Raw genomic sequence first — 27,091 nt, forward strand, 5'->3', positions numbered from 1 at the left:
GTGACGGCCGCTAGGGAAGGACTGGGGGTAAGCGATTAAAGCAACTTGCATACATTTTTGTATCGCGCCAGGCAGTCATCCTTCTAGTCGTGTGGGGTCTCTCTGGCTCGCCCCGAATTCCTTTTCTATTTTGGAGTAGTCTGTCCTTTTGCCCAGTCAGTAGGCGAGTCCAAGTGACAGACACGGACAGGGGGGACTTTAGTAACATAAACTAAACGGTTTGCCTAGCGAAAGGCTCAGACGCCCTGAGCAATCGCCTGTTGAGTCTCCACTCTTCCAGGGTATTAACTGTTGAGTTAGAGGACATTTTCATAGCATTCCGGGTACTAAAATCATTTCTTGTCCCCGCCTTCAGCGCCACGAATAGTTCAGTCCCGCCCCGCAGCGTCCGACGGGAAAGGAAACGGGGAGGCCGCCATGTTGGACGGAACCATGCGCTGCCACACATGGGGTGGTCAATGCTCCCATGAGTTTACTGATGCACAGAAACAACCTTGCTGAATGAAATTAAGCACTTTCTTGTCACAAATATATCAGTTTGGTGATTTTCGGACGCGGTCTTGTGGATGTGAGTCCTCTCAGGGTTGTCGTGAGGCCCCAGAGCGTGGGTGCGCCCCCCGCCCCACGGCCTTGGTGCGGCCTCCCCGTCGCACGCACATGGCTGGGCTGTAGTCGGCGCGGCGCGCGGTGCGGACTGGGAGAGTCGGAAGCGCGGCGGCCGCGGAGCCCTGCGAGTAGGCAGCGTTGGGCCCATGCAGGACGCGGAGAACGTGGCGGTGCCCGAGGCGGCCGAGGAGCGCGCCGAGCCCGGTCAGCAGCAGCCGGCCGCCGAGCCGCCGCCAGCCGAGGGGCTGCTGCGACCCGCGGGGCCTGGCGCTCCGGAGGCGGCGGGGACCAAGGCCTCCAGTGAGGAGGTGGGGGTCGCGGAGGCCGGGCCGGAGCTTGAGGTGAGGACCGAGCCGGCGGCCGAGGCAGAGGCGGCCTCCGGCCCGTCTGAGTCGCCCTCGCCGCCGGCCTCCGAGGAGCCGCCCGGGTCGCATGCTGAGCCCCCTGCCCCGACACAGGGCGAGGCCCCAGGAGAGCAGGCTCGGGACGAGCGCTCCGACAGCCGGGCCCAGGCGGCGTCCGAGGACGCGGGAGGAAACGAGGGCAGAGCGGCCGAGGCCGAACCCCGGGCCCTGGAGAACGGCGACGCGGACGAGCCCTCCTTCAGCGACCCCGAGGACTTCGTGGACGACGTGAGCGAGGAAGGTGAGGGCGCCCGGGGCGGGGCTGGGGTTCCCGAGGTGGGAGATGTCGGCGGGCTGTGCCACCGGTTCGTGCAGAAGTTCCAGCGAGGGTGTCCGTGTGTTCCTGGGAAGCCACCGATGGAGGGGTTCCCGAGTGCCCTGGAAGTGTTCCGAGAGTCCAGCGCCTCCCCTTTTCTTTCCTAAAAAAGGGGACAGGATGGAGCTCACTTCGGGAGCCAGGCATTTGCATGACAACCAAAAATTTGAGAGGGTGGGAGAGGGCACACGGGGTACTCCGTTATGGCTGGGTGTGCTGTGAGTGTGGCAGCTGGGGGTACGGCAAAAACCGAAGACCCGGTGTCAGGTTTGCGGGTCTGCGTGTCCCCAGAGCTGACCAGTCAGACCTCCGAAGGTCTGGATCGGAGGAACAGCTTGTGGCAGAGCCAGTGATTTTGTTCTCCTGCCCTGCAGAATTGTCTATCTCCAGAGACTTCCCTAGTGGGACAGGCACCCTGTCAAATTCTAGTTTGGTTCTTTTTTATCTCTTAAGCTAGACCTATAAAGAGAGTTATTTTCCCAGGTTTTAATATTGTCGGTAACAGCCAGCTTTGCCTTCATCTCAACCTTGATTGGATTTACAGACGTATTTTTGCTTCCTGTCTCAGAGAGATCTTTTCTTAAAGTTACTTCTGATGAGAGCTGGTCTCATTTGTTTTTCTTTTGTTTTTAGCCCTCTTAAGCCTTTAAGTTGGGAACACATCAGCCTCTGCGGATTGGCTAAGTTAATACTAGAGTAAGAAAAATAAAAATATCCTTGCTGATGTAGCCAGCGATACACCAAGACAATTTCGGGAATAACACGGAGTTGACAATTTATAATTTAAACGTATTTTTAAAAGGCTATCAGAGGGCGGGGCGCGGTGGCTCACGCCTGTAATCCCAGCGCTTTGGGAGGCCGAGACGGGCGGATCACGAGGTCAGGAGATCGAGACCATCCTGGCTAACACGGTGAAACCCCGTCTCTACTAAAAATACAAAAAAATTAGCCGGGCATGGTGGCGGGCACCTGTAGTCCCAGCTACTTGGGAGGCTGAGGCAGGAGAATGGTGTGAACCCGGGAGGCGGAGCTTGCAGTGAGCCGAGATCCTGCCACTGTACTCCAGCCTGGGCAACAGAGCGAGACTCCGTCTCAAAAAAAAAGAAAAAAGAAAAAAAGGCTGTCAGAAATACAAGTCAGCCAGGTGTGCTGGTGCACACCTGTAGTCTCAGGTACTTGGGAGGCTAAGGCACGAGAATCACTTCAATGCAGGAGGTGGAGGTTGCAGTGAGCCGAGATCCCACCACTGCACTCCAGCCTGGGCGACAGAGTGAGACCCTGTCTCAAAAAGTGAAAAATTAAAAAATAAAAACGCTGTCAGTTACTGTGACCGTTATTATATTACACTTTTTTTTTTCCATAAAAGACATTTTAGCATGAAAAGCAGGAAGGACGCCACAAACTAGTGAAGACTTTGGGAACATCTAGTCTATGCACCTCAGTCCTGAGGAAACTTGTCCCTGAAGGTGGAGTAGGCTGCTGAGAATTCCCAGTGGGTCCGCACTGCTTGGCGCACCAGACTCTCCTGCTCAGAACAGTGTTCTTTCTAACGCTTCAATTGTTATTATAGTTTAAAAATCAAAACTTTTGGTTTAATGATTATTTTGAGCCCTTGGATATTCTGCTATTTTTTTTAAAAGCATTATTTGAGCCCATCGAATTCATAGATTTCTAATATATAAATTACTTCTGGAATTGGGAAGAGTCAGAGGATGCTAATATGACGACAAGATTGGCCAGGCTGGGTGACGGCTGTGGGTCCTCAGCGGGCCCACGTGGCCCTGAAGGTGCAGTGTTGGCCAGAGTGACAGGTGAGGCATCTGGTCCTGAGGACTAAGGCTCAGCAAGCCGACTTTGTCATGGCCCTCCTGGTTGTGGTAACGCAGGTTTTGTGCTTTATGAGAAGAGCTGCCCTTCAGGGTCAGTGTGCAAGACAGTATGTGACTGTATCAGTTCTTTCCAAAAGGGCCGAGTCTTCCAGGGAGCAGGCCAGAGGTGGCCTGGAGTCCTTGTCTTGCCTTCTTATTTTTTTGGTACAGATTAGCATCTCAAACTGTAATTATCCTTTCAGTTTAATGTTTCAGCTGATCCGGGATTTTAACTCTAAATGTCTTTTTTGGCTCATTAACTATTCTTTCTCTTTCTATTTGCTATTTAGTGTTGAGAATTGTTCTCTTCTGTTTTTCCTGGAGACCGGTTGGGAATCCGTGAGCCACATGTAACTGATGCTTGGGCTGAGAGTGATCAAGGCGATGTGTCTTCATGGTGTAGTTACTTCATTTATTTCCTTCCTAGGTGTGGGCATTTTCTCCTAGACTAGACGCTTTGAGCTTGTGGGAAGGAGTACGCAGTTTGTGTAAAAGCTGAGCTTTTTATTGCAGCCTTATAAATTCAGATCAGGCTTGTCAGGCCGTTTAATTGCATGGTAAGTGCTTTAGAAGTTACCCCAGGATTTGACTAGTTTCCATAGCAGGATGTCCGGCACTGCAGTGACTGGCAACTGCCTTTTTTCCTTTTTTTTCTCTTGTTCATCTCAATTTTAGCATCTTTGAAAATAAAACGGCGATTATTTTTTAAGGCAGCATTTTCAATATTTCCTCTTTTTTTTTTGAGACGGAGTCTCACTCTGTTGCCCAGACTGGAGTGCAATGGCTCACCGCAGGCTCTGCCTCCCCGCTTCAAGCGGTTTTCTTGCCTCAGCCTCCCAAGTAGCTGGGATTATAAGCATGCACCACCATGCCTGGCTACTTTTTGTATTTTTAGTAGAGACGAGGTTTTGCCTTGTTGGCCAGGCTGGTCTCGAACTCCTGGCCTCAAGTGATTTGCCTTCCTTGGCTTTCCAAAGTGCTGGGATTATAGGCGTGAGCCACCATGCTGGGTCAGTTTTCAATATTTCTGAAAGTGTTTTTTTGAGACGGAGTCTTGCTCTGTCGCTGGAGTGAGCCACCATGCCCAGCCAACTTTTGAGAATAAATACAGTAAAGAATATTTTCGGACATCTGCATATTTAGTATGTTGGAATTATCATTATTATTTGAGACGGAGTCTCACTCTGTCGCCCAGGCTGGAGTGCAGTGGCGTGATCTTGGCTCACTGCAACCTCCATCTCCTGGGCTCAAGTGATTCTCCTGCCTTAGCCTCTCCAGTAGCTGGAATTACAGGCACCGACCACCATGCTTGGATCATTTTTTTCATATTTTTATCAGGGACAGGGTTTCACCATGTTGGCCAGGCTGATCTTGAACTCGTGGCCTCAGGTAATCTGCCTGCCTCAGCCTCCCAAAATGCTGGGGTTACAGGCGTGAGCCACTGAGCCTGCCCCTGTTCTAAATTCTGAGACGTGATGCTTTCCAACAGCCCTGCGAGGCATTTCATCACATCGAGGACAGCTTCACGTACCACTAAGAAAAAAATACTGTTATTTAATTTCAGTGGGGGTGGCAGCTCCCACTTGTAGTCCCTGCTACTTGGGAGGCTGAGGCAGGAGGATTGCTAGAGCCCAGGAGTTTGAGGCTAGCCTGGAGAGCATAACAAGACCCTGTCTCAAAACAAAACAAAAAAAAAGCTGTTTCAGCAGCTTGTATATTCTCCAGTCTCCTAGTTTAAGTGCCGGTCTCTGCCCTGATAGTGTTTTTCAAAAAGGCTCTTTGTGATATAATAAGAAATGTGTATTTGGGCTCTACCCTGGTTCTTGGCACTCAGCATCTAAACCCTTGTAATTTCCAAAGTGGTAAGTGTCTTTTTGTAGACAAGGAGTTGATTGATGGCTGGGGCTCCTTGCCAGGGAACCAACCATGTGATTAGAGGGTGGGACCTTTTAGGTCTCCCCCTGCCACCCAGAAGGAAGAGGGCTGAAAGTTGAGTTGATCACCGGTGCTCAGTGATGTCATTAATCACACCTCTATAATGAGATCTTCATAGAAACCCAAAAGGACTGGGTTCAGAGGGCTCCATGCAGTGGAACAGGTGGAGGCTCCTGCAGGGTGGTGGCCTGGAGAGCACAGGGAGGCTCTGCGCTTCTCCTCCATCTGCCTTTTCGTCTGTACTCTCTGTAACGTCTGTTATAATAAGCTGGCAAACCTAGCTCTCTGAATTCTGTAAGCTGCTGTAGCAAATTAATGGAACCAAAGAAGCAGGGGATAGTGGGAGCCCTGCTTTGTAGCCTGTCGGTCAGAACTGGAAGTGACAGCCCACTACTTGTGACTGCCATCTGAAATGGGGGCCAGTCTTTGGGGCTGAGCCTTCAGCCTGTGGGATCTGATGCTAATTCCCAGTATATAGTGTCTGAATTGGATTAAGTTAGAGGACACCCAGCTGGTGGCCCCTGGAGAACTGCTTAATGCGACACCCATGTCCGGTGTCAGGCGTTGTGTTGAGTGTTATGTGAGTAGGAAAGACACTGCCACATCCCTGTCTCCTGCAGTTCAGTTGTTTATCCTTAGAGCATTTTAACATAAGGAATATTGGGTAAAGAGTTGTTCTGGACGAAGGTGCCTGGTGGTGGGCTCTTTGCAGCGGAGAGAGGTGGGGAAGCTCACCCCAGATGCGCTTCCTCTTTGGTTTTTTTCCCGATCCCCTGTGAATGGCCATCCAGTTCACGGCCTGAAAACATGAAAATCACTGGGAACAGGAGGTGGGAGAAGAGTTACTACTTTCATCCCAGTTCACTCGAGAGAGGGTTCCTCCTTGAATAATTTCTAGTAATTTGTATTCACAGCACAAATGTGCTGTGAATATATTGAGCATTTAAATATTTACTTGTTTGCTAAAATCTTCTGTAAAAAGTCAGTTTTTATTGACATTGGGATGGGATTCCGCCTGCCTAGATGTTGCAAGAAACCTTTCAAAATCTAGGGATCTCTGGAAGATCTAATAGTGGATATTCTTTAGATTGTCTTCTTCATTTGCATTTTGCATTGTTAAAAGCTTTTTGCTGTTATTCTCCTGTAGTCTTTGGTTATTGCCAGAACTTAATTGACCTGTCTTGACTGTTTACATTTCCATCAAAGAGAGAGAGGAGAGTTCCAGTCCCCCCAGCTGTCATGTTTAAAATCTGAAACAAGCTAGGGTTGGGATTTCTTTTGCTCACAGTGAAAGCATTTAGACGATTCATTGTCTCTTCTTGAAGACTTGTTTAGTGTGCTCAGTTAATGTATTAATATTTTTCTTGGTAAAAATGATCATTTGAAAAATCTCTTGTTCAGAATTACTGGGAGATGTACTCAAAGACCGGCCCCAGGAAGCAGATGGAATCGATTCGGTGATTGTAGTGGACAATGTCCCTCAGGTGGGACCAGACCGACTTGAGAAACTCAAAAATGTCATCCACAAGATCTTTTCCAAGTTTGGGAAAATCACAAATGATTTTTATCCTGAAGAGGATGGGAAGACAAAAGGGTGAGTGTTCTCTTGTTGGAGAAGTATCATCTGTGTTTGGCACGTCGTGATGAGGGAGTGTTGCAGGAGCTCCTTGCAAACACAGCTCCTGCCTCGCCCAGGCACGTGGGCCGTTCACTTCTTCAGGCCGCCCTCAGCTGGCAGCTATCCAGAGCAGTGAATGAGAAAATGATAAAGTTGTTTTTTTAAGTTAAGGTTTTAAAGTTTTAAAAATTACCTAGAATAGGCCAGCGTGGTGGCTTACGCATAAACTCCCAACACTCTTGAAGCCTGAGGCCAGGAGTTGCAGGCTGCAGTGAGCTATGATAATGTAGCTGTACTCCAGTCTGGGTGACAGAGCAAGACTCTGTCTCTAAAATAAATAAATAAAGTAAAAACTAACTAGAATAGTTTTAGTTTCTAGAAAAATTATCAAATGCAGGTAATGCTGCTGCGTTTTCTATGTTGGGCAGTCAGTTGAAGGATGGCCTCTTGACCCTCGGTTACTCGTGTTATAATGAAACATTCTCTGAGGTTCTTTTCTTTCTTTCTTTTCTTTTTTTTTTTTTTGAGACGGAGTCTTGCTCTGTTGCCCAGGCTGGAGTGCAGTGGCGCAGTCTCGGCTCATTGCAAGCTCCGCCTCCTGGGTTCACACTATTCTCCCGCCTCAGCCTCCCGAGTAGCTGGGACTACTGGCATCCACCACCATGCCCGGCTAATTTTTTGTATTTTTCGTAGAGACGGGGTTTCACCATGTTAGCCAGGATGGTCTCGATCTCCTGACCTCATGATCCACCGGCCTTGGCCTCCCAAAGTGCTGGGATTACAGGCCTGAGCCACCACGCCCGGCCTCTCTGAGGTTCTTTCTAATCTTGCCTGTAATACACAATATTAGACTACTTTTAAGTTAGTTTGTTTGTTTGTTTGTTTGTTTGAGACAGTCTGACTCTTGCCCAGGCTGGAGTGCAGTGGTGTGATCTCGGCTCACTGCAACCTCCGCCTCCCAGGTTCAACCAGTTCTGCCCCACCCTCCCAAGTAGCTGGGATTACAGGCGCACACTACCAAGCCTGGCTTGCTTGCTTATTTATTTATTTATTTATTTATTTATTGAGACAGTCTTGCTCTGTCACCCAGGCTGGAGTGCAGTGGCACGATCTTGGCTCACTGCAACCTCCGCCTCCCAGGCTCAAGCGATTCTCCTGCCTTAGCCTCCTGAGTAGCTGGGATTACAAGCATGTGCCACCACGCCCGGCTAATTTTTGTATATTTAGCAGAGACAGGGTTTCACCATGTTGGCCAGGCTGGTCTCGAACTCCTGACCTCAAGTGATCTGCCCACCTTGGCCTCCCAAAGTGCTGGGATTACAGGTGTGAACCATTGTGTCCAGCCAAGATTTTTTTTAAACAGCTTTATTGAGATAATTGATATACAATAAAGCTGCATAGTTTTAAAGCATACAATTTAATAGATTTTGATGTGTACATATCACGAAACCATCGTTAATGTCAAAATAATGGACGTTTTGATTAACTTTTCTATGATTTATGATAATAAAACTAGAGACTTCGGATCTTCTGGTTAGGGTTTCCCTCTCACTTAGGAGCTCCCTGGCTGTGGATCTGTCCCCTGTGTGACTGCCTTAGGCTCGAGGCAGGAAGAGCAGCACAGATACTCCTGGCACCGAGGGCTTGTCCATGGAGAGGGGTGGGGCGGACAGCGCATACCTGCCTAGCCTTACGGTGTGGGTGTGTGCCAACGGCCCTCTCTCACTCAGGTATATTTTCCTGGAGTACGCGTCTCCTGCCCACGCTGTGGATGCCGTGAAGAACGCCGACGGCTATAAGCTTGACAAGCAGCACACGTTCCGGGTCAACCTCTTCACGGATTTTGACAAGTGAGTTCAGACTTGGCCACAAGGAAGTGGATGTCGACATGCGAGTGACTGGCTGTGTGCGGATGGCTTGGTGCTTCTCGGTGCTGCTGTCTGTCAGGTTGTTCACATCCTTTCTGGTCAGGCTGCCGCAGAGCCATTTCACAGCCCTGCCCCACACTCCTGGCCTGCAGCACCCCTCCCTGTTATGCCAGTCACAGCCCTGGGGGCGGGCAGGCAGGAGCACAGCAGGGCCATGCTGGAGCCCCCACGGGGTGCTCTTTCTAGTCGTCAGGGCGTGGGGCTCAGTAGTCTCCTTTATTCTCCAGGTATATGACCATCAGTGACGAGTGGGATATTCCAGAGAAACAGCCTTTCAAAGACCTGGTGAGTGGCCTGAAACCTGCATCTCAGTGGTTTAAAGAAATGCTGCTGGGTGTGGTGGCTCACACCTGCCATCCCAGCATTTAGGGAGGCTGAGGTGGAAGGATCGCTTAAGCCCAGGAATTCAAGACCAGCCTGGGCAACAAAGTGAGACCCCCGCCTCTAGAAAAAGTAAATAAATACATACATTAGCTGGGCCTGGCATGCACCTGTATTCCCAGCTACTTGGGAGGCTGAGGTGGGAGGATCACTTGATCCTGGGAGGTTGAGACTGCCGTGAGCTATGATTTGCCACTGGACTCCAGCCTGGGCAATAGCGTGACTCTGTCTCAAAAAAAAAAGAAAAGAAATGCTAGATGGTGTCTTGACTTGAGGTTAGGGTGTGACTTGGGAGTTAAGGTGTGGACTGAACTTGTCATATCTTTAAGAGCAATAGTTGTGATGAGTTTTTTATTAAAATTAATGAAATGTTATATTCCTTGCCTTTTTTTTTTTTTTTAAGGGGAACTTACGTTACTGGCTTGAAGAGGCAGAATGCAGAGATCAGTACAGTGTGATTTTTGAGAGTGGAGACCGCACTTCCATATTCTGGAATGACGTAAAAGACCCTGTCTCAATTGAAGAAAGAGCGGTGTGTATTTGCTGCCGCTGGGGGCGGGGACTCACCTCTCCCGTATTTCCTTAACAAAGTGGAACTTTGTTTCTATCAGAAAACTGGAAGAGCCGGTGACGTTATATTTTCTTTGAGATTACTTTATGAAAACAACTTCATTTATTCCTCTTCCAGCTTTGAAGTAAATCCTGAGAAGTGAACAGGCTTTGTGTATTTCACTTAAGAGTTTGCAGAATAGGCCGGGCGCGGTGGTTCACGCCTGTAATCCCAGCACTTTGGGAGGCCGAGGTGGGTGGATCATGAGGTCAGGAGATTGAGACCATCCTGACTAACATGGTGAAACCCCGTCTCTACTAAAAATACAAAAAAATTAACCGGGCATGGTGGCGGGCACCTGTAGTCCCCGCTACTCAGGAGGCTGAGGCAGGAGAATGGCATGAACCTGGGAGGCGGAGTTTGCAGTGAGCTGAGATTGCGCCACTGCACTCCAGCCTGGGAGACAGCGAGACTCCGTCTCAAAAAAAAAAAAAAAAAGTTTGTAGAACAGATTCATTGTAGGATAGATTCACTGTAGGAGGGGTCTTTGTGTTGCCGTTTTGTTGTATTAACGTTGGCACTGTCTTTTTCTGCAGAGATGGACAGAGACGTATGTGCGTTGGTCTCCTAAGGGCACCTACCTGGCTACCTTTCATCAAAGAGGCATTGCTCTATGGGGGGGAGAGAAATTCAAGCAAATTCAGAGATTCAGCCACCAAGGGGTTCAGCTCATTGACTTCTCACCTTGTGAAAGGTAAGCTGCTAGAAAAACACAGTGGAGTCTATGCTTTTCACCCCATGCCAGCCTTCTACAGGTGATCTTTCATTTTGTAGCATTTCAAACTTAGTAGAAAAATACGGGAGTACGGAGAACGCTAGTATGCTTTTTACTAAGATCTTCTCACATTTGGTTGCATTTACGTCATCATCTCCTGTACAGATACTTTTTCCTGAGCCATTTGGGAGTAAGTTGAAGTAACATGTCCCTGTAGCCCTGAACGTGTATTCCTAGAAATAGGATTTTGTTAGTGTGACCATAGTGTGGGTACTGACTTCAGGGATTTACCATTCATTTAATACTTTAATGTATTGCCATATTCTGATTTTGTTACTTGCCCTAATAATGTTCTGTATAATATTTACTTTGCCTCAGTTCAGGATCTAGTCTAAGGTCACATATTTTACAGATAATAAATTTTCCTGCCTCTATCACCCAGGCTTGGCGCCACCCAGTGGCACCATTTCAGGCTCATTGCAACCCCAGCCTCCCAGGATCAAGCGGTTCTCCCACCTCAGCCTCCTGAGTAGCGGGGACCACAGGCATACGCCATGACATATGGCTGATTTTATTTTTTGTAGAGATGGGGGTCTCACTTTGTTGCACAAGGTAGTCTTGAACCCCTGGGCTCAAGTGATCTCATGCCTTGACCTCCCAGAGTGCTGGGATTGCAGGCGTGAGCCACCGCACCTGGCTGAGCTGTCATTTTTGATCTAGCTAATCCGGCTGTCAGAGCCCTGCTAGGGAAAGGGGCAGTTGTGGAAGGCAGTGTGAGGCGAGCTGGGGCCACTCTGTTTTTGCCCTCACGGGTTGTGTCTGCCTTCCCCTCTGGTGTTGTAAGGGACCGTCTGTTACACACTTTGTGTGAACTGAGTAAGCAGGTGCAGTAGCTCCAGACAAGCCAGCAGTCAGGTAAGTCATGGCTGGGAGGAGCCCCCAGGCTCTGAAGTTTCCCATTAGACCTGTGCTGGCTTTCGAACTGGATGGGATTTTTTTTTTTTTTTAAACTGAGTTTCACTCGTTGCCCAGACTGGAATGTAGTGGCATGATATCAGTTCACTGCAACCTCCACCTCCCGGGTTCAAGCTATTCTCCTGTCTCAGCCTCCCGAGTAGCTGGGATTACAAACAAGTGCCTGCCACCATGCCCGGCTAATTTTTGTATTTTTAGTAGAGACAAGGTTTCACCGTATCGGCCATGGTTGGCCAAGCTTGTCTTAAACTCCGGACCTTGGGTGATCCACCCGTCTCGGCCTCCCAAAGTGTTGGGATTACAGGTGTGAGCCACTGCGCCCAGCCGTATTTTTTTTTTTTACCTTGTTAGTCTTTATTAAACATGGGTAAAGATAGAATTCCACACTGCGCCTCCCTCTGGATCACTTAGCAGCCTTGTGTGGGATCGGTGAGATCTTCTGTGCTGATCTTGGAGAAACTGGAGCACCTGCAGTGTATTGACACCAGAATGAACAAGCGCCGCTGCTTCCCGCTTCCGCTTGGGTCTCCTGGGGCCGGGCAGTGTGGGGTTTGGGGAGAGAGCTGGTCCCGTGAGTTCTGACGGCATGTTCTGGCTGCACAGACAGACTGTGATCCTCTCGTGAGAGGAGGATAGTGTACAGTGTTGCCCTTCTCTTCTAGGTACCTGGTGACCTTTAGCCCCCTGATGGACACGCAGGATGACCCTCAGGCCATAATCATCTGGGACATCCTTACGGGGCACAAGAAGAGGGGTTTTCACTGTGAGAGCTCAGCCCATTGGCCTATTTTTAAGTAAGTGGACCATTGTAACGAGCTCTGTAGCCTTTGTCTTTTCTTGGGAATACCCTGGCACTTCTGTTTCTTCTTAGGTGGAGCCATGACGGCAAATTCTTTGCCAGAATGACCCTGGATACGCTTAGCATCTATGAAACTCCTGTAAGTGGCCTCAGTGATGGAAAACGCCCCATCCGGTCCTTGCTTGTAACCGGGGTGTGGTGCCTTTCCTTATTTGTGCTAGAAGAGGAGGAGGAGGTTTCACAGATGCGTAGGAAAGGCCTGTCTCCTGCGCCTTTTTAACTGCCCCTGCTCTGGGCAGAGCTCTTCAGTCACTCCTGCCCACCTGGCGCAGCCGTGGGAAGTCCTGGATGGGAGTTAATGCAATGGGCTTCGGAACCGCAGTTCTGGGTGCTGGGTGGGTGGGTTCACTGTCACCCTCTGTGTGCACTGCCCTCTAGGCAAACTCACATCAGACTCGTTTCCTTTTGTAAAAAGTTAAGTGTGTTTCTGAGACACTGACATGATTTGACTCAACTGCAACCTTCCTTTTTTTTGGGCAGTCTATGGGGCTTTTGGACAAGAAGAGTTTGAAGATCTCCGGGATAAAGTGAGTATTCTTATCAATTTGGTGTCTTAGTGTGTTCAGGCTGCTTAACACAATACCATAGGCTGGGTGGCTTATGACAGCAGAGATTTCTTTCTCCCAGTTCTGGAGCTTGGGAGCTTGAGGTCAGGGTGCCTGCAGACTGTCTGGTGAGGGCGCACCTCCCTCCTCGTGGACAGCCCCTTGGTCCAGCCTTCCCTGGAGGAGGGCCTCTGTGACCTCTTCTGTAAAGTCTCTCATCTCATTCCCAAGGGCTTCCCCCTCAGGACCTCTCACCCCCAAAAGGCCCCACCCCATGCCGTCACCCTGGGGGGTTAGAATTTCACCCTGTGAATCTGGGGGACACAGACGTGGTCCATTGCAGTTGGTTTCCTTTATTTGCTGTCTCTCCTTTAGCACTCAGCTTTTTGTTGTTGTTAGAGACAGAGTCTTGCTCCGTCACCCAGGCTGGAGTGCAGTGATACTATCTTGGCTTGCTGCAACCTCCACCTCCTGGGTTCAAGTGATTCTTCTGCCTCAACCTCCTGAGTAGCTGGGACTACAGGTGTGTGCCACCAAGCCCGGCTAATTTTTTTGTATTTTTAGTAGGGATGGGGTTTCACTATGTTGGCTGGGCTGGTCTCAAACTCCTGACCTTGTGATCTGCCCGCCTCAGCCTCCCAAAGTGCTGGGATTACAGGCGTGAGCCACCATGCCCAGCCTGCCACTCAGTTCTTAACCAATTGGAGAGAAAACGGTGAGTTTGTTCTTTTTTTAAAATCTTTTTTTTTTTTTTTTTTGAGGCAGAGTCTTACTCTGTCTTGCAGACTGGTGTAGAGTGGTGCGATCATGGCTCACTGCAACTTCCGCCTCCTGGGTTCAAGCGATTCTCCTTGCCTTAGCCTCCCAAGTAGCTGGGACTGCAGGTGCCTGCCACCATGCCTAGCTAATTTTTGTATTTTTAGTAGAGACGGGGTTTCACTGTGTTGGCCAAGCTGGTCTCAGAACTCCTGACCTCAAGTGATCTGCCCACCTCAGCCTCCCAAAGTGCTGGGATTACCAGCGTGAGCCACCACACCCAGCCATTTTTAAATCTTTTTTGAGGTGGAGTCTTGCTCTGTTGCCCAGGCTGGAGTACAGTGGCGCGATCTCGGCTGACTGCAACCTTCACCTCCCAGGTTCAAACGATTCTGGTGCTTCAGTCTCCTGAGTAGCTGGAATTACAGGCGCGCAACCACTACGCCCGGCTAATTTTTTGTATATTTTAGAAGAGACGGGGTTTCACCATGTTGGCCAGGCTGGTCTCGAACTCCTGACCTCAAGTGATCCGCCTGCCCGCCTCAGCCTCTCAAAGTGCAGGGATTACAGGTGTGAGCCACCGCGCCCGGCCTAAGGTGAGTTTGTTCTGGACGCCAGGATGGAGGCTTGAGTCAATGGGCATCAAGGCTGCTCAGCACTGGGCCCGCCACCCTCGAGGCAGCACTTCGGTGACCCCTTTCCCGTGCCCAGAAATGAATCTTCAAGGCCAGAGCCTTGAGTCAGCTTCCTTCCATCTACCTCGTCTTTGACCTAGAAACTGAGGGGGGGGGTGGTTTCCAGCCTTTTGAGGAAGAGAGGGGACTCTGCTTAGGTGAAAGGTTTTCCTGGTACTCTTCCGTCCGAGGCAAAGGGTTTTCCTGGTACTCTTCCATCCGAGGCAGGGTTTGGGGAGCCTTCAGCTCATTTTCACCAGCAAAGAATGGGCACGCTTTTATTTATCGGAAAACTTGGGACTGGTCGGTATCACGGCAGTGAACTTCCAGCAATCTAAGGACATTGATGTTTCTTCTTTCGTTTTTACATTCTTGGGGCAAAATTATGGCTTATAAAATGAAAAGACCAGGACGTTGGTTCTCAAAAAATGCAAAACAGCACATAGCGTGTATAAAGATGTTTTTCATGTAGGTGAGCTCACGAACCGTTCATTACAGCAGCTCTTCTGTAGAGTGGTTGATACGGTGGAGGGAGTTGCCCTTGTTCTTGCTCACTCCTTACACTTGATTTGCCGTTTTCCCCATTTGCACCTTAATTAATCTTTAGATGACATGTAGCCAGATCCGCCAGCCTAAAACTTAGTTGCCTCAAAGCAGCAGTGTGCGTTGTCTAAGAGTGGGCTGACGGAGCCCAGGCTGGAGTCCATATGAGTCTGTGCGTGATGGTGGGGTTGCTAATATTCTGTCCGCATTCACTCCTTGTCCCAGTGAGCACAGTAGTGCCCCGGGGTCCTGGTGAGGACCTGTGAAGCTGCGCGGCATGCCCAGAGCCGTGGCTGTGCGGAGGGAGCGCTCAGCATCAGCTGTGACAGCATTGAGCTTCTGTATAGCAAATGAGTTGTTTTATTCTCTTCTGCTTTTCAGTTTCGTCATCACTTGGTCTTTGCTTTAACATTTTATTTTCCTGTTCTGCAGAGACTTTTCTTGGTCTCCTGGTGGTAACATAATCGCCTTCTGGGTGCCTGAAGACAAAGATATTCCAGCCAGGGTAACTCTGATGCAGCTCCCTACCAGGCAAGAGATCCGAGTGAGAAACCTGTTCAATGTGGTGGACTGCAAGCTCCATTGGCAGAAGAACGGAGACTACTTGTGTGTGAAAGTAGATAGGACTCCGAAAGGCACCCAGGTATGTAGATTCCCACGGGAGCTGGCGATTCCTCATCCTGAGCTCTGAAGTGGCCACCGTATTGTTTGGAGGGTGTTAATGGATTTTTTTTTTTTTTTGAGACGGAGTCTCACTCTGTCACCAGGCTGGAGTGCAGTAGTGCGATTTCGGCTCGCTGCAATCTCTGCCTCCTGGGTTCAAGCGATTCTTCTGCCTCGGCTTCCCAAGTAGCTGGGACTACAGGCGTCCGCCACCACGCCCGGCTAATTTTTGTATTTTTAGCAGAGACAGGGTTTCACCATGTTGGCCAGGCTGGTCTTGAACTCCTGACCTTAGGTGAGCCACCGTGCCCGGCTGAGAATATTATTTTCTTTCTAAGCACAAAGAGTAGTATACTCAGAATTTTTTTTTTTTTTGGGTGGTTGGTCATTTAATATTTATTTTATCAAAAAATGGCCTGAGTTGGCTGGGTGTAGTGGCCCACGCCTGTAATCCCAGCACTTTGGGAGGCCGAGGTGGGCGGATCACGAGGTCAGGAGATTGAGACCGTTCTGGCCAATGTGGGGTGAAACCCCGTCTCTACTAAAAGTACAATAATCAGCAGGGCGTGGTGGCGGACGCCTGTAGTCTCAGCTACTGGGGAGGCTGAGGCAGGAGAATTGCTTGAACCCAGGAGGCGGAGCTTGCAGTGAACAGAGCGAGATTTCGCCACTGCACCCCAGCCTGGCGACAGAGCCAGACTGCGTCTCACAAAAAAAAGAAATTCCTGAGTTTTCCCTCTAATGGAAGTATTCCTCTTTCTTTTCTGTTAAGAAAGCTTTAATTGACATGTAGTTCACATGCCTGAAAACACCCCTTTAGAGTGGTGAACCGGTTCAGTGGCTTTTCGTGTGTTCAGAGTTAGGTAGCCACCACCACTCATTTCAGAACGTTTTCATCGGCTGGGTGCAGTGGCTCCCCCGGGGTGGGAGGGAGGATAGCTTGAGGCTAGGAGTTTCAGACCAGCCTGGGAAACACAGTGAGACCCCATCTCCACAGATAATTTTTAAAAGATAAAAAAAAGGCCGGGCACGGTGGCTCACGCCTGTAATCCCAGCACTTCAGGAGGCCGAGGCGGGGGCATCACGAGGTCAGGAGATCGAGGGTTTAGTAGAAACCCTGTCTCTACTAAAAATACAAAAAATTAGCCAGGCGTGGTGGTGGGCGCCTGTAGTCCCAGCTACTCAGGAGGCTGAGGCAGAAGAATGGCGTGAACCCGGGAGGCGGAGCTTGCAGTAAGCCGAGATAGTGCCACTGCACTCCAGCCTGGGCAACAGAGTGAGACTCCCGTCTCAAAAAAAAATAAAAATAAGTAATAAATAAATGTTTTTGTCACCCTACAAAGAAACAACATGCCTATTAGCAGCCTCTCCGCCCAGCTCCTGGCATCACGAATGTCTGTGATTTCCCCATTCTGAACACACAGCTGGAATCGGATAGTATGCCACCTTCTGTGTCTGACCTCCTTCACGGAGCACAACGTTCCCACAGCTGGTCGGCGGTGCTGAGTCTGAGCAGTAATCTCTTGTTGGGTGGACCCCGTTTCTTGGCCTCCTTCCTCTGTTGATGGACATCAGGGCAGTTTCCCCTTAAGACTTCTCAAGTAGGGCAGGACTTCTTGAAGATTATGGCTACAGGACACCCCACTGTCTGAAATGGTCTACCCAGCCCCATTGGTGGGCCTTTAGGGCCCTCAGGACCCTGGCCTGCAGCCTGCAGTGAGGACCCTGGGACTGCTTGTGTCCAAGTGTGGTGGGCAGGGCGGCTCCTGGAGGTGGGATCTGGGTCAGAGTTACTTCATGCATGTCCAGTGGCTTCCAGTAGATGTGGTGCCGGCAGTTCTCTTCCAGCCTTAGAGCCATCTTCCATCCTGAAGGCTGTGGCTTTCATCACTGCACATGCTCGTGTGTGAGCCAGGCATGCACACCGAATCTTTCATTGTGAAGTTGACCTTTGATTTAAACCTTTTCTCATGTTTTCACTGTCCAGAATGTCACCCCTTCCCCCTTTTTTTTAAACAGGGTGTTGTCACAAATTTTGAAATTTTCCGAATGAGGGAGAAACAGGTACCTGTGGATGTGGTCGAAATGAAAGGCAAGTTGTATCTTAGTCACTTTGAGGTGAATGGGGCCTATGTGCTGTTTTACTCTTGGTTTTTAACACTTCCATGCGAGGGATTGTCTGAGCAACTGAGTCAGGACTGTGAGCCCTCACCATGAATAACCATCTCCAGGTCACAGAACATGTTTAGAGCCTGGGCAACATAGTGAGACCCTCTCTGTACAAAAAAAAATTTAAAAATTAGCCAGGTGTGGTGGTGCGCACCGATAGTCCCAGCTGTTTGAGACGCTGACGTGGGAGGATCACTTGAGCCCAGGAGCAGAGGTTGCAGTGAACTGAGATTGCGCCCCTGCACTCCAGCCTGGGTGACGGAGCAAGACCCTGTCTAAAAAAAGAGAAAAGAGATTGAGCCTGTGTTCTTGTTTGGCTTTTTGTTTTGCCATGGAAAAAAGGAGGAAGGAAGGATAAAACTAGGTGTGAGAAAATGTGAAACATGGCCGCCCTGCCAGGTAGGGAGACTGGAAGTCAGGATCCCTCTATGGGTGCACACTGGGTGCGAGAGAAGCGGTATCCACAGCTACTGACAACGTCGGCCTCCTGCGGTCCCGCTGTGGGTGTCCTGCTCTCAGGAAGGGAGCAGTTTCACACAGGTCACTCCACACAAGTGGAAGCAGCTGTCTCTGAAACTCCAGGAATGTGCACCTTTCCTGCTGTTGCTTGCTCTCTCGTCCTTTTAATGAACTTTTAAACGTTGGGGGATATTTCTCTGTGGTTGAATAGTGAATATTTCAACTGATTAAGAGCATTATGTTCTGAATTGACCAAAAAGGGAGTGGTCTGTTTTGTCCATTTTAGAAACCATCATAGCCTTTGCCTGGGAACCAAATGGAAGTAAGTTTGCTGTGCTGCACGGAGAGGCTCCGCGGATATCTGTGTCTTTCTACCACGTCAAAAACAATGGGAAGATTGAACTCATCAGTAAGTAACCTGGTCCGTTTCCTCTTCTGAGCAGGTCAGCACAGATGATGACCCAGTCGCTGCCCAGCAGTGAGCATTTGACTGGCCTAGGACCACTGTTGGGCAGGCCGGGACTCGCCCGTGAATGGGGCGTGGGTTCGGCTGATGGAAGTGAGCGATGGCCTGGAGGTGCCGCCTCCTTGCAGGGTGTCTCTCTGAGCCCCGTTGGGCCCTCACGTTTAAGCGAGTATTTCGAAGGCTTCCATTCTCTGCCATCGTCTCAAGTGAAGCTTTTTCTCTTCTGGCTGTAGCTGCTGTCCCTGGGCTTGGGGTCACTTCCTGTGGACATACTCCTGCCAGTCCCCAGTCTGGGTCGGGTGCCTCTGACCAGGGTGCGCAGAGCTGTTGCAGATGGCTGTGCCCTGCCCCCGTGCACCCAGTTCCGGGGGCGCCACACTGCACCCACCTGGGGCTCTCTCCTCACAGTGGTGCAGGGGCCCTTGCCCGTCTCACGGCACCTGCCGCCTTGTGCCCTCAGCTCCTCACTTCATCCTGGGGTCTCTGCTCAGCACAGAGCCCGGTGCCCGCGGGGATTGAATGAGCCATTGCTTGTTGCTTCATAGGCGTGCATTTGTGTGTGGTAGCCAGGAGGTGGCGATGGGCTGTGTTCCTCACACACAGGACTCTGGCTGCCAGCTGCCCTCCTGCAGAGCCATGGGTTTGGCCCTGTACCTGGAAGGGGTTGGAATCTCCTGGCCACACCTTTTGCAGCATGATTCTGTGACGAGTTTAGTTTTCACTTTGCTAGAGCTTGGCAGGGTGCGTGGTGCCCTCAGTTGGCAGTGGATCACAAGATTGGCTGTTTTATTAATTCTGGTTGATACAAACATATGGGCAGTTGCAGACTGTCCAGAGACTTGTGTAAGTCTTCTAGGTCATAAAACATAGGCAAGCAGAGTCACCTTGTACCTTCCAAACATGCTGCATGACACGCCTCTCCTGAGGTTTGGCATGGACGCTGGGGCCACCGCGTGGGCTCCATGCCATGCCCGTGGCTGTTGGGGTTTTCGCTTGTGCAAGTCTGAGACCCCTGTTCCTGCCAGGGTGCACTGCCCTCCCACGTCTCCTCCCCTCCTCCTCCCCACGTCAGCCTGCCCCATGCCTCTTTTTTGGATGTACCACAGGCTGAGGGGAGAGAGGCCACAGGTTGTCAGCTCTGAGAGATATGCTCTGAGGGGGACTTGAGCCAGCCCCAGCTGGCCTTCACTTCTCACTGCTCCAGCGGCTCTGCCCGAGATCCCTTGCGGAAGTAGGAGTTAGTACCTGCAAAGATGATGACTGTAGTCAGTTTCAACAAGCATACAGCTTATCCAAAGACGCCTTGTCGCTAGTAGAGTGGCTTTGGTCTTTCAGGGTCACACGTCTCTGACATCTCTCTGTTGGGGTCCCTGCAGCAGTGAACATTTGCTGTAAAAGGAATTCTTTGTCCAGTTACCTCGGGAAATAAGATAGTATTGTTTTGAAATACCCCTGTCGCATCTTCTTTTTTTTTCCCATTTAAAGTATGGATCATGACTTAGGGGGTACTTAGCGATGGACTTTGTAAAATTGTTTTCCAAGGTGGTCCAGCATTACCAGCTCTGCCTGCGTGGGCAGCATGAGCACGGCCAAGTCCTCCAGCCTTGGCTGCCCCAGTGCTGTGGAAGCCCTCGCAGCTCGTGACGGGCGTGCTCTTTCCTTTCAGAGATGTTCGACAAGCAGCAGGCAAACACCATCTTCTGGAGCCCCCAAGGACAGTTCGTGGTGTTGGCGGGCCTGAGGAGGTAGGTGTCTGCGCTCTGAGCCTGTCCACCTTGTGAGTAGCACTCTGCTGCGGCAGAGACCCCTCAGGCGCCTGCACCCAGCTTCTTGGTAGAGGGAGTCTTGTGCACTGAAAGGGTTACCGTGGTGTCAGTGGATGGGACTTTATTCAACCTTTGCGGACCCACGGCACTCCAAGACTCAGGCCAACCAGCACAGAGTGAAATAAGCGCTCCCAGATGCTTTCGTGAAGTGATCAGGCAGACCCGTCTGTGGGTTGTGGTTCTTCGTGGTTAAACAAGTGTCTTCCAGCAATTCAGTAAACTCCCCCCCGGGGGTCAGTCCCGTGTCTTCTAGTGGGAAGGGTATTCGTTACACAGCTGTGAGCCTGCCTTACCTTTGTGGTTGGTGTCACGATGTCGGTCTCAGCTGTGTTCCAGCAGTGTGTCGAAATCGTGGAGAAGCTTCCAGCTTTCTGCTCTGAGTTAAAAAAATACCCTTTTGTTGCTGCTCTCCCTTGCTTCATTGTTCACACTTGCTACTGTATTTTTGGAGGCTTACTTAGCCTCAGATAACATTTCCAGTAAAAATAATATGATGGCAGACGTGTGTAATACTCACTGCCCACTCTGCATCTGTGATTTGGTAAGTCTCACAGCGGCCACCAGAGGCTGTTGCTGTGCTTGTTTCCATGTTAACGCCGAGGCTGGCTCCCTGGGGACCCCATGCCGCAGCACCTCTCAGGAGTGGGATGCCAGGAGGTATGCGTCTCCTGAAGCCTGACGGTCCTGTCTGTCTTTGCAGTATGAACGGTGCCTTAGCGTTTGTGGACACTTCGGACTGCACGGTCATGAACATCGCAGAGCACTACATGGCTTCCGACGTCGAATGGGATCCTACTGGGCGCTACGTCGTCACCTCTGTGTCCTGGTGGAGCCATAAGGTGCAGGCCTGTGGGGCATAGCTTTGACTGTGGATAGAAGCAGGGAGTGCTGGCTAGCTGCTGACTCTGGTGCTGTCCTGGGACCTCAGGGAAGGGGCGCCAAGCCTCTGTGTTTAACAGAAGCCTTGGCTGGTGTTAGTGGCAGGAGGAGGAGGATTCTGGATTGTAGAAGAGGTGGCGCTGAGTGCAGGAGCAGCCCCTGCTCATGGTTGCACGGAGGTGGGGGGTCTTGACCCTGGGCCCAGGGACCCCTGAAAGGGAGTGAGAATGTCTGCAGAGAGGAGTCATTTCCTTTGAAGTCTGAACAAAGTTCCATAACCACAGACATTAAGATCTGTCTTGGGGTCAGTGGTTGAGTCCAGCTGCTGCGTTACCCACGACTCTTATTCCAAAACTGCTGGTTAAGTTTTGTCGAGGACTTTCAGTATTTAATGACTTGTAAAACATTGATGGAGGTACTGACCCTTGAACCAGTCCATGCAAATAGAGCCTGTGAAACCAAACTCGGGTAATTTTGTTTAATGAGATACAGAACTTGTAGGAATATCAACTTCCCAAATATTACTACAAGTGTCTAGAGTTAGAAATCTTCACATTCGAATCAGGATATGTTGATCACAGCCTGTGTCCAGGTGTGTTCAGATGTCACTTCGGTGGGGCCTGCCTTGACACTTCAAATCACTTTAGGCCAGGCACAGTGGCTCACACCTGTAATCCCAGCACTTCAGGAGGCAGAGGCAGAAGAATCACTTGAACCCAGGAGTTTGAGACTAGCCTGAGCAACATAGCGAAACCCTAGCCCCATTTAAAAAAAAAAAAAAAGACCTTTTAAGCTGTTGACCACTCTCCTTGAGTTATGAACACTTAGCTCCCAAAATGCCGGCCTGCAACAAGGAGTTTATGCTGAGTGCCAGTGAAGGCGCCCTCCTTCATGAGAGAGGCCTGCTAAGAGCGGAACCAGGCAGCGCGTAGTGATGCAGTTAGCTTACACCCAGCACAGGGTTCAGCAGAGCTCACACCTGGCCCGGGGCTCCACACAGCTCACACCCGGCGCGGGGGTCCGCACAGCTGACATCCTGCACGGGGCTCCGCACAGCTTACACCTGGCGCGGGGTTCAGCAGCGAGTAGGGCTATGCAGTTAGCTTACATTTGGCACAGGGTTTAGTCCAGCTTAAATCCAGCACGGGGTTCAGTGGCGCAGTAGTGACGCAGTTAGCTTACATCCGGCATGGGGCTCCGCACAGCTTACACCCGGCGCAGGGTCCAGCAGCAGGTAGTGCTATGTAGTTAGCTTATACTCGGCACGGGGTTCCGCACAGCTTGCATCTGGCACGGGACTCCGCACAGCTTACACCCGGCACGGGGCTCAGCAGCGAGTAGGGCTGTGCAGTTAGCTTACATTTGGCACAGGGTTCAGTCCAGCTTAAATCCAGCATGGGGTTCAGCGGCGCAGTCATGATGCAGTTAGCTTACATCCAGCATGGGGTTCTTATTGCCAGCTGGAATGTGCAGTCCTGGGCTGTGATGAGCGCTGCTCCAGCTGCTCTGTGCCCCGCACTCTGGGTCGGTTGCATAATGGAGGTGTCTTTCATGGACTGCCCACCTCCCCTGCTGTCAGCTCAGCACAGGCAGAGCTTTGTTTGCTTCACACATGTCCCCGATACCCAGGACCTTGTTGAGCAAGTGACATCGTCCCTGTTGTGGCTCTCTGACCCCTCTGTGTGCTGGTATGTCCCTGCGCCGGCCTAGGTGGACAACGCGTACTGGCTGTGGACTTTCCAGGGGCGCCTCCTGCAGAAGAACAACAAAGACCGCTTCTGCCAGCTGCTGTGGCGGCCCCGGCCTCCCACACTCCTGAGCCAGGAGCAGATCAAGGTCAGCATGCCCCCACCCCCGGGTGCGGGGCACATGGAGGCGATTGTGGCGGTGAAAAGGAGTCAGTTTTTTCTGTTGTTGTTAGGGTGGTGACGGGGGGATAGAAACGTGACAGTTGCAAGGATGCCTTGAAGAGACGCAAGAACAGTGAGAACTGAATGGAATAGAACAGCTTTAGGATAGTAACCTGAGGCCTTCAGCTTGTTTAGGGAAGTTTTGCCTGAACCCGAGGGGTGGATAAAAAGATGCCAGGGCCATTAAAAAGTCCTGGTGGGATTAGAAGTGGCTTGTCTGGGATTTACATTATTGTGGTAAAATAGGCCGATGGTCTTAGGTCAGAGCGAAGAGGAAGGTTAAATCCCAGGGAGAAAGTCCGTCTCAACGTGAAAGATGGAGGAAGGAGCAGGCGAGCGCTCCTGGGAAGCTGTGTTATGTGAATGACCGTGGGTGTCATGGAGGAAGGAGCAGGCGAGCACTCCTGGGAAGCTGTGTTCTGTGAATGACCTTGGGTGTCATGTCATGTTGGCAACTCTGAAGATTGCATTTGTGCTTGTTGCTTTGAATATTAAATCCTGAGTGATGAGTCTTTTGTTTCAGCAAATTAAAAAGGATCTGAAGAAATACTCTAAGATCTTTGAACAGAAGGATCGTTTGAGTCAGTCCAAAGCCTCAAAGGTGAGCCTCATTCCCCAGAGTGAGGGCTGTGCTGCGACATCCGCCATCACGGCAAAGGTGGTGGGGCTGCGGGGCCAAGGCGGGGCAAAGGCAGGGCTGCTGTGTGTGTGCTCAGAGTTGCCTCTGCCCCGGAGACACTGGTTCTGTTTCCCCCCCTAGGAGGGATGCAGTGGGGAACTGGGGTTGGCACGGGGACCTGGAGTTGGTGACCTCACTGCTGCCTGGTGGGCGGGGGGCAGCGTTGGGGGGAAAGTGAGAACAAATGGACTGGCCATTCCTGCTTGAGCGCCTCCGTATGCTGTCCTTCTGGCACCGTCCGCCTGGGTGTGGGCTCTTCGCGATGGGGAGGCACGTGTCTTACCAGTTCTGTGCTTTGCCCAACCTCGTGCATAGGAATTGGTGGAGAGAAGGCGCACCATGATGGAAGATTTCCGGAAGTACCGGAAAATGGCCCAGGAGCTCTATATGGAGCAGAAAAACGAGCGCCTGGAGTTGCGAGGAGGTAACTTAGAGATCCCTCAGTCACCAGGAGCTGGCCCTTCCGCTGCCCATGGGCCCCGGTGCCCGTGGACTCCCGCATTCCTTCCCACTGGCCTCGGCGGTGCCACTAGGCATGTGCCCCCATTTGTGATCTGCGCCCTTTGTCCCCTCAGGGGTGGACACTGACGAGCTGGACAGCAACGTGGACGACTGGGAAGAGGAGACCATTGAGTTCTTCGTCACTGAAGAAATCATCCCCCTCGGGAATCAGGAGTGACCTGGAGCGCTGTGGTGAGTGTCTGCAGGGGGCGCAATGGGGGTCCTGTTGGCTGCTCTCACGCTGCTTCGGTTATCCCCATCACTGAGGAAGCATCTCGTTTAAGGCAGGGGTGAAGGATGAAGCCCTAGTGTCGTGTGCCCAGGGTTAGCTGAACCTCGTGAAATGTGGAGTGGGTGCTGACGTGGCCTTGACTGCTCCCTCTGACCACATTGCAGATGGTGCCTTTCAGGCGATGCTGGGTGAGGGAGGAGCTGTGGCCAGGTGTTGGGAAGTGCCAGGAAGAGGAGGGTGGCCATGCCTGGCCATTTCCTGACGCCTGTGCTAGTGACGGCCGCGGTGTGTCCACCGGAAAGAAACACTGGCGTGCGCGGCTATGACTCTGGTTTCAGGAGTTCTGAGACAAGAGCCTTCCAAGTCGGGGGCTGGGGAGCAGAGTGCAGGAGCTCCTGAGTCCTGGGGGCCTCCGCGCCTCACAGCATGGGCACATGTGGGACAGAAGGCCTAATGGGGTGCCTGAGGGTGGCCTGGTTGCTGTCCCCAGGGTGGGACCATGAGCGAGTAGGGGTGGCACATGGGCTCAGCTCTCTGGCCGGGGTGGCTCCTCTTGCAGGACTCAACATGAGCCCCAAGGCGATGTTCAGGGAATCCCTCAGCCTTTTGAGGTGGTGCCGTTTAGGGCTGCCATGCCTGTCTGTCCAGGGGACGGACCCCACCTGCTGCTCCTGCGCTGAGCTGCAGGACGGAGCGTGAGCCGCAGTTCGTCTGTTGCAGTGCAGCCACGTATGGCGTGGAGCCGAGGCCGTCCTGCAGGAAGCCACGTGACTCCCGCCTCCTCCCCGTGCTCTCTGGCTCTGGACTGTGACTGCGCCTGGATTCTGCCATTGCGACACATTTTTGTGCCTTTCAGCCCCTGGTGTCTGCAGTGGGGGGTTTAAGGCACCCGCTTCCATTTCTTTCTTGTTTGGAGTTTTCTGTCGGAACCGCCGGCGTTGGCTCCGTAGACTTAGCAACGCCACCGGCAGCACCTTCTCCTGCGCCCAGTGATGTTTCCACGGTGCCTGTACACAGCCGAGCGGCATTTCCGTTGAAGGACTTGCATCCCCATCGTGGGCAGTGCTGGATGTGTCCTGGAGACCCACCGGGAGGGCACCGCCATGCCTCGCACCGCCACCGTGCAGGTTGTGGCTGGTTTTCTCCGCAGGTTGAACGTGGAAATAAAAGCAAACTTGTATGAAAAACCCGTCTTTCTCCTCTCTTTGAATGTAGATAGAGACCTTGAACTTGGTGCCTGCCTCCCTCCCCAGTGGCAAGGGCCTGCTTGCCAAGCCAGACCTCTGCAGGGCGCTATCCCGTCCGGTCGTCATGCACACTCGGCCACCCTGTGTCCAGTGATGTGCTAGTCATGCTACAGTCTCTTCTGTTGCGTTGTTTTCTGTGAAAGATGCTGGTCATTTTCGCTGGTGAGAACCCTGTGACTTCCTTGGAGTTAGACACATTGGGAAACTTGTATTGAGAATGGTCAGTTCTGCCCGTTTTTTTATTTTGAGACGGAGTCTGGCACTGTCACTTGGGTTGGAGTACAGTGGCATGATCTCGGCTCACTGCAGCCTCTGCCTCCCAGGTTCAAGCGATGCTCCTGCCTCAGCCTCCTGAGTAGCTGGGATTACAGGCGTGTGCCACCACACCCAGCTAATTTTTTGTGTTTTTAGTAGAGACAGGGTTTCACCATGTTGGCCAGGCTGGTCTCAGACTCCTGACGTGATTTACCCGCCTTGGCCTTCCACAGTGCTGGAATTACAGGAGTGAGCCACCGTGCCTGGCCAGTTCTGCCCGTTTTTATGCGGTCTTCTTAGAATACTGAGCTTGTTTCCTGTTGGGAAGGGAGCACACAAATTGGGGTAATTTCAGCTCCTCGTGTTGACAGGGTCTCACTTCCCAGCAGCACCTGTGACCCTGCAGTTTCATCCACCTTTTTTCAACTCGTCAAACCTGAGGCAGCCCTCAGAACTCACAGCCAAGGGCCATTTACAAACCTAAGGCAACGTTTGGAGACTGGGAGGGGCTGTAATTCACAGGGCAGAGGACCCAGGCTCCTGCCACCCTGGAGGAGTGGCCTAGAGCCTCAGGTTACACTGGGTCTCCCGGGTGTGACGAGGGTGCCTTAGTGCATTTTCTTTTTTATGAGCCCTACATTTCTCTCATCTGCGATTCTAAAATTCTAGAATTGTCGCAATCCTGTCGTTGATCCTGTGTCCCTCCAGTGCACATTTTTTAGTAATTCTTGTTTACACTCATGCTGCTTAAACTCTAGTGTGCCAAGAAACAGTTTTTCTGATTTCATGGAAAGAAGAAAGACACACAGTTCTACCATATGACAGATTTTTAACAGATATTCTAAAAAAATTAACTTTCCAATGTTTTAAATGTATTAGTTGTCATTGTTTCATGTAATTCGTAAATAAAGGATTTCTGAAGCCCTTGTGTTGGTTTTAACTTTGCTATGGTAGACATGGATCTCCCAGAGCTGGCCTGCTGTGGAGGGACTTCCTGGGTATCAGGGTCCCCACGGCTGGCGGGCTCGGGACATCGGGGAGGGGGGTACTTGGGACCCCTGCTGCGGGCATG

At 51.3% G+C, this 27,091-nt stretch overlaps 1 protein-coding gene across 5 annotated transcripts; it reads left to right on the top strand.

Annotated features, from left to right (window-relative positions):
• Window positions 1-446: 446 nt before the first annotated feature.
• EIF3B (eukaryotic translation initiation factor 3 subunit B) lies at window positions 447-25,383 on the top strand. 5 transcript variants are annotated; one of them, XM_054494538.2, is made up of 20 exons: window positions 447-947; window positions 1,065-1,251; window positions 6,531-6,723; window positions 8,478-8,597; window positions 8,903-8,960; window positions 9,460-9,588; window positions 10,203-10,360; window positions 12,019-12,150; window positions 12,228-12,294; window positions 12,696-12,742; window positions 15,166-15,376; window positions 17,416-17,488; window positions 18,311-18,433; window positions 20,157-20,235; window positions 21,017-21,155; window positions 22,906-23,031; window positions 23,629-23,706; window positions 24,100-24,208; window positions 24,360-24,477; window positions 24,682-25,040. In XM_054494538.2, exons 1-19 carry the CDS (start codon window positions 753-755, stop codon window positions 24,461-24,463), a joined length of 2,328 nt encoding a protein of 775 aa, XP_054350513.1. In that variant the 5' UTR covers window positions 447-752; the 3' UTR covers window positions 24,464-24,477; window positions 24,682-25,040. The 5 variants fall into 5 exon arrangements, with proteins under 5 accessions (XP_054350513.1, XP_054350509.1, XP_054350512.1 ...); XM_054494534.2 differs by lacking the exon at window positions 24,682-25,040 and adding an exon at window positions 25,166-25,306 and having other exon boundaries at window positions 448-1,251; XM_054494537.2 differs by lacking the exon at window positions 24,682-25,040 and adding an exon at window positions 25,238-25,256 and having other exon boundaries at window positions 448-1,251.
• The last annotated feature ends 1,708 nt before the right edge of the window (window positions 25,384-27,091 follow it).

This window comes from Pongo pygmaeus, chromosome 6 (assembly GCF_028885625.2).
Source record: "Pongo pygmaeus isolate AG05252 chromosome 6, NHGRI_mPonPyg2-v2.0_pri, whole genome shotgun sequence".
Taxonomy (NCBI): domain Eukaryota; kingdom Metazoa; phylum Chordata; class Mammalia; order Primates; family Hominidae; genus Pongo; species Pongo pygmaeus.

Bases quoted from the DNA above. Each gene is read 5' to 3' on its own strand.
- EIF3B (XM_054494534.2), top strand. From the start codon at position 753: ATGCAGGACGCGGAGAACGTGGCGGTGCCCGAGGCGGCCGAGGAGCGC. The intron at 23,032-23,628 runs GTCAGCATGCCC...CTTTTGTTTCAG, and splicing joins TGAGCCAGGAGCAGATCAAG to CAAATTAAAAAGGATCTGAA. The intron at 24,209-24,359 runs GTAACTTAGAGA...TTGTCCCCTCAG, and splicing joins GCGCCTGGAGTTGCGAGGAG to GGGTGGACACTGACGAGCTG.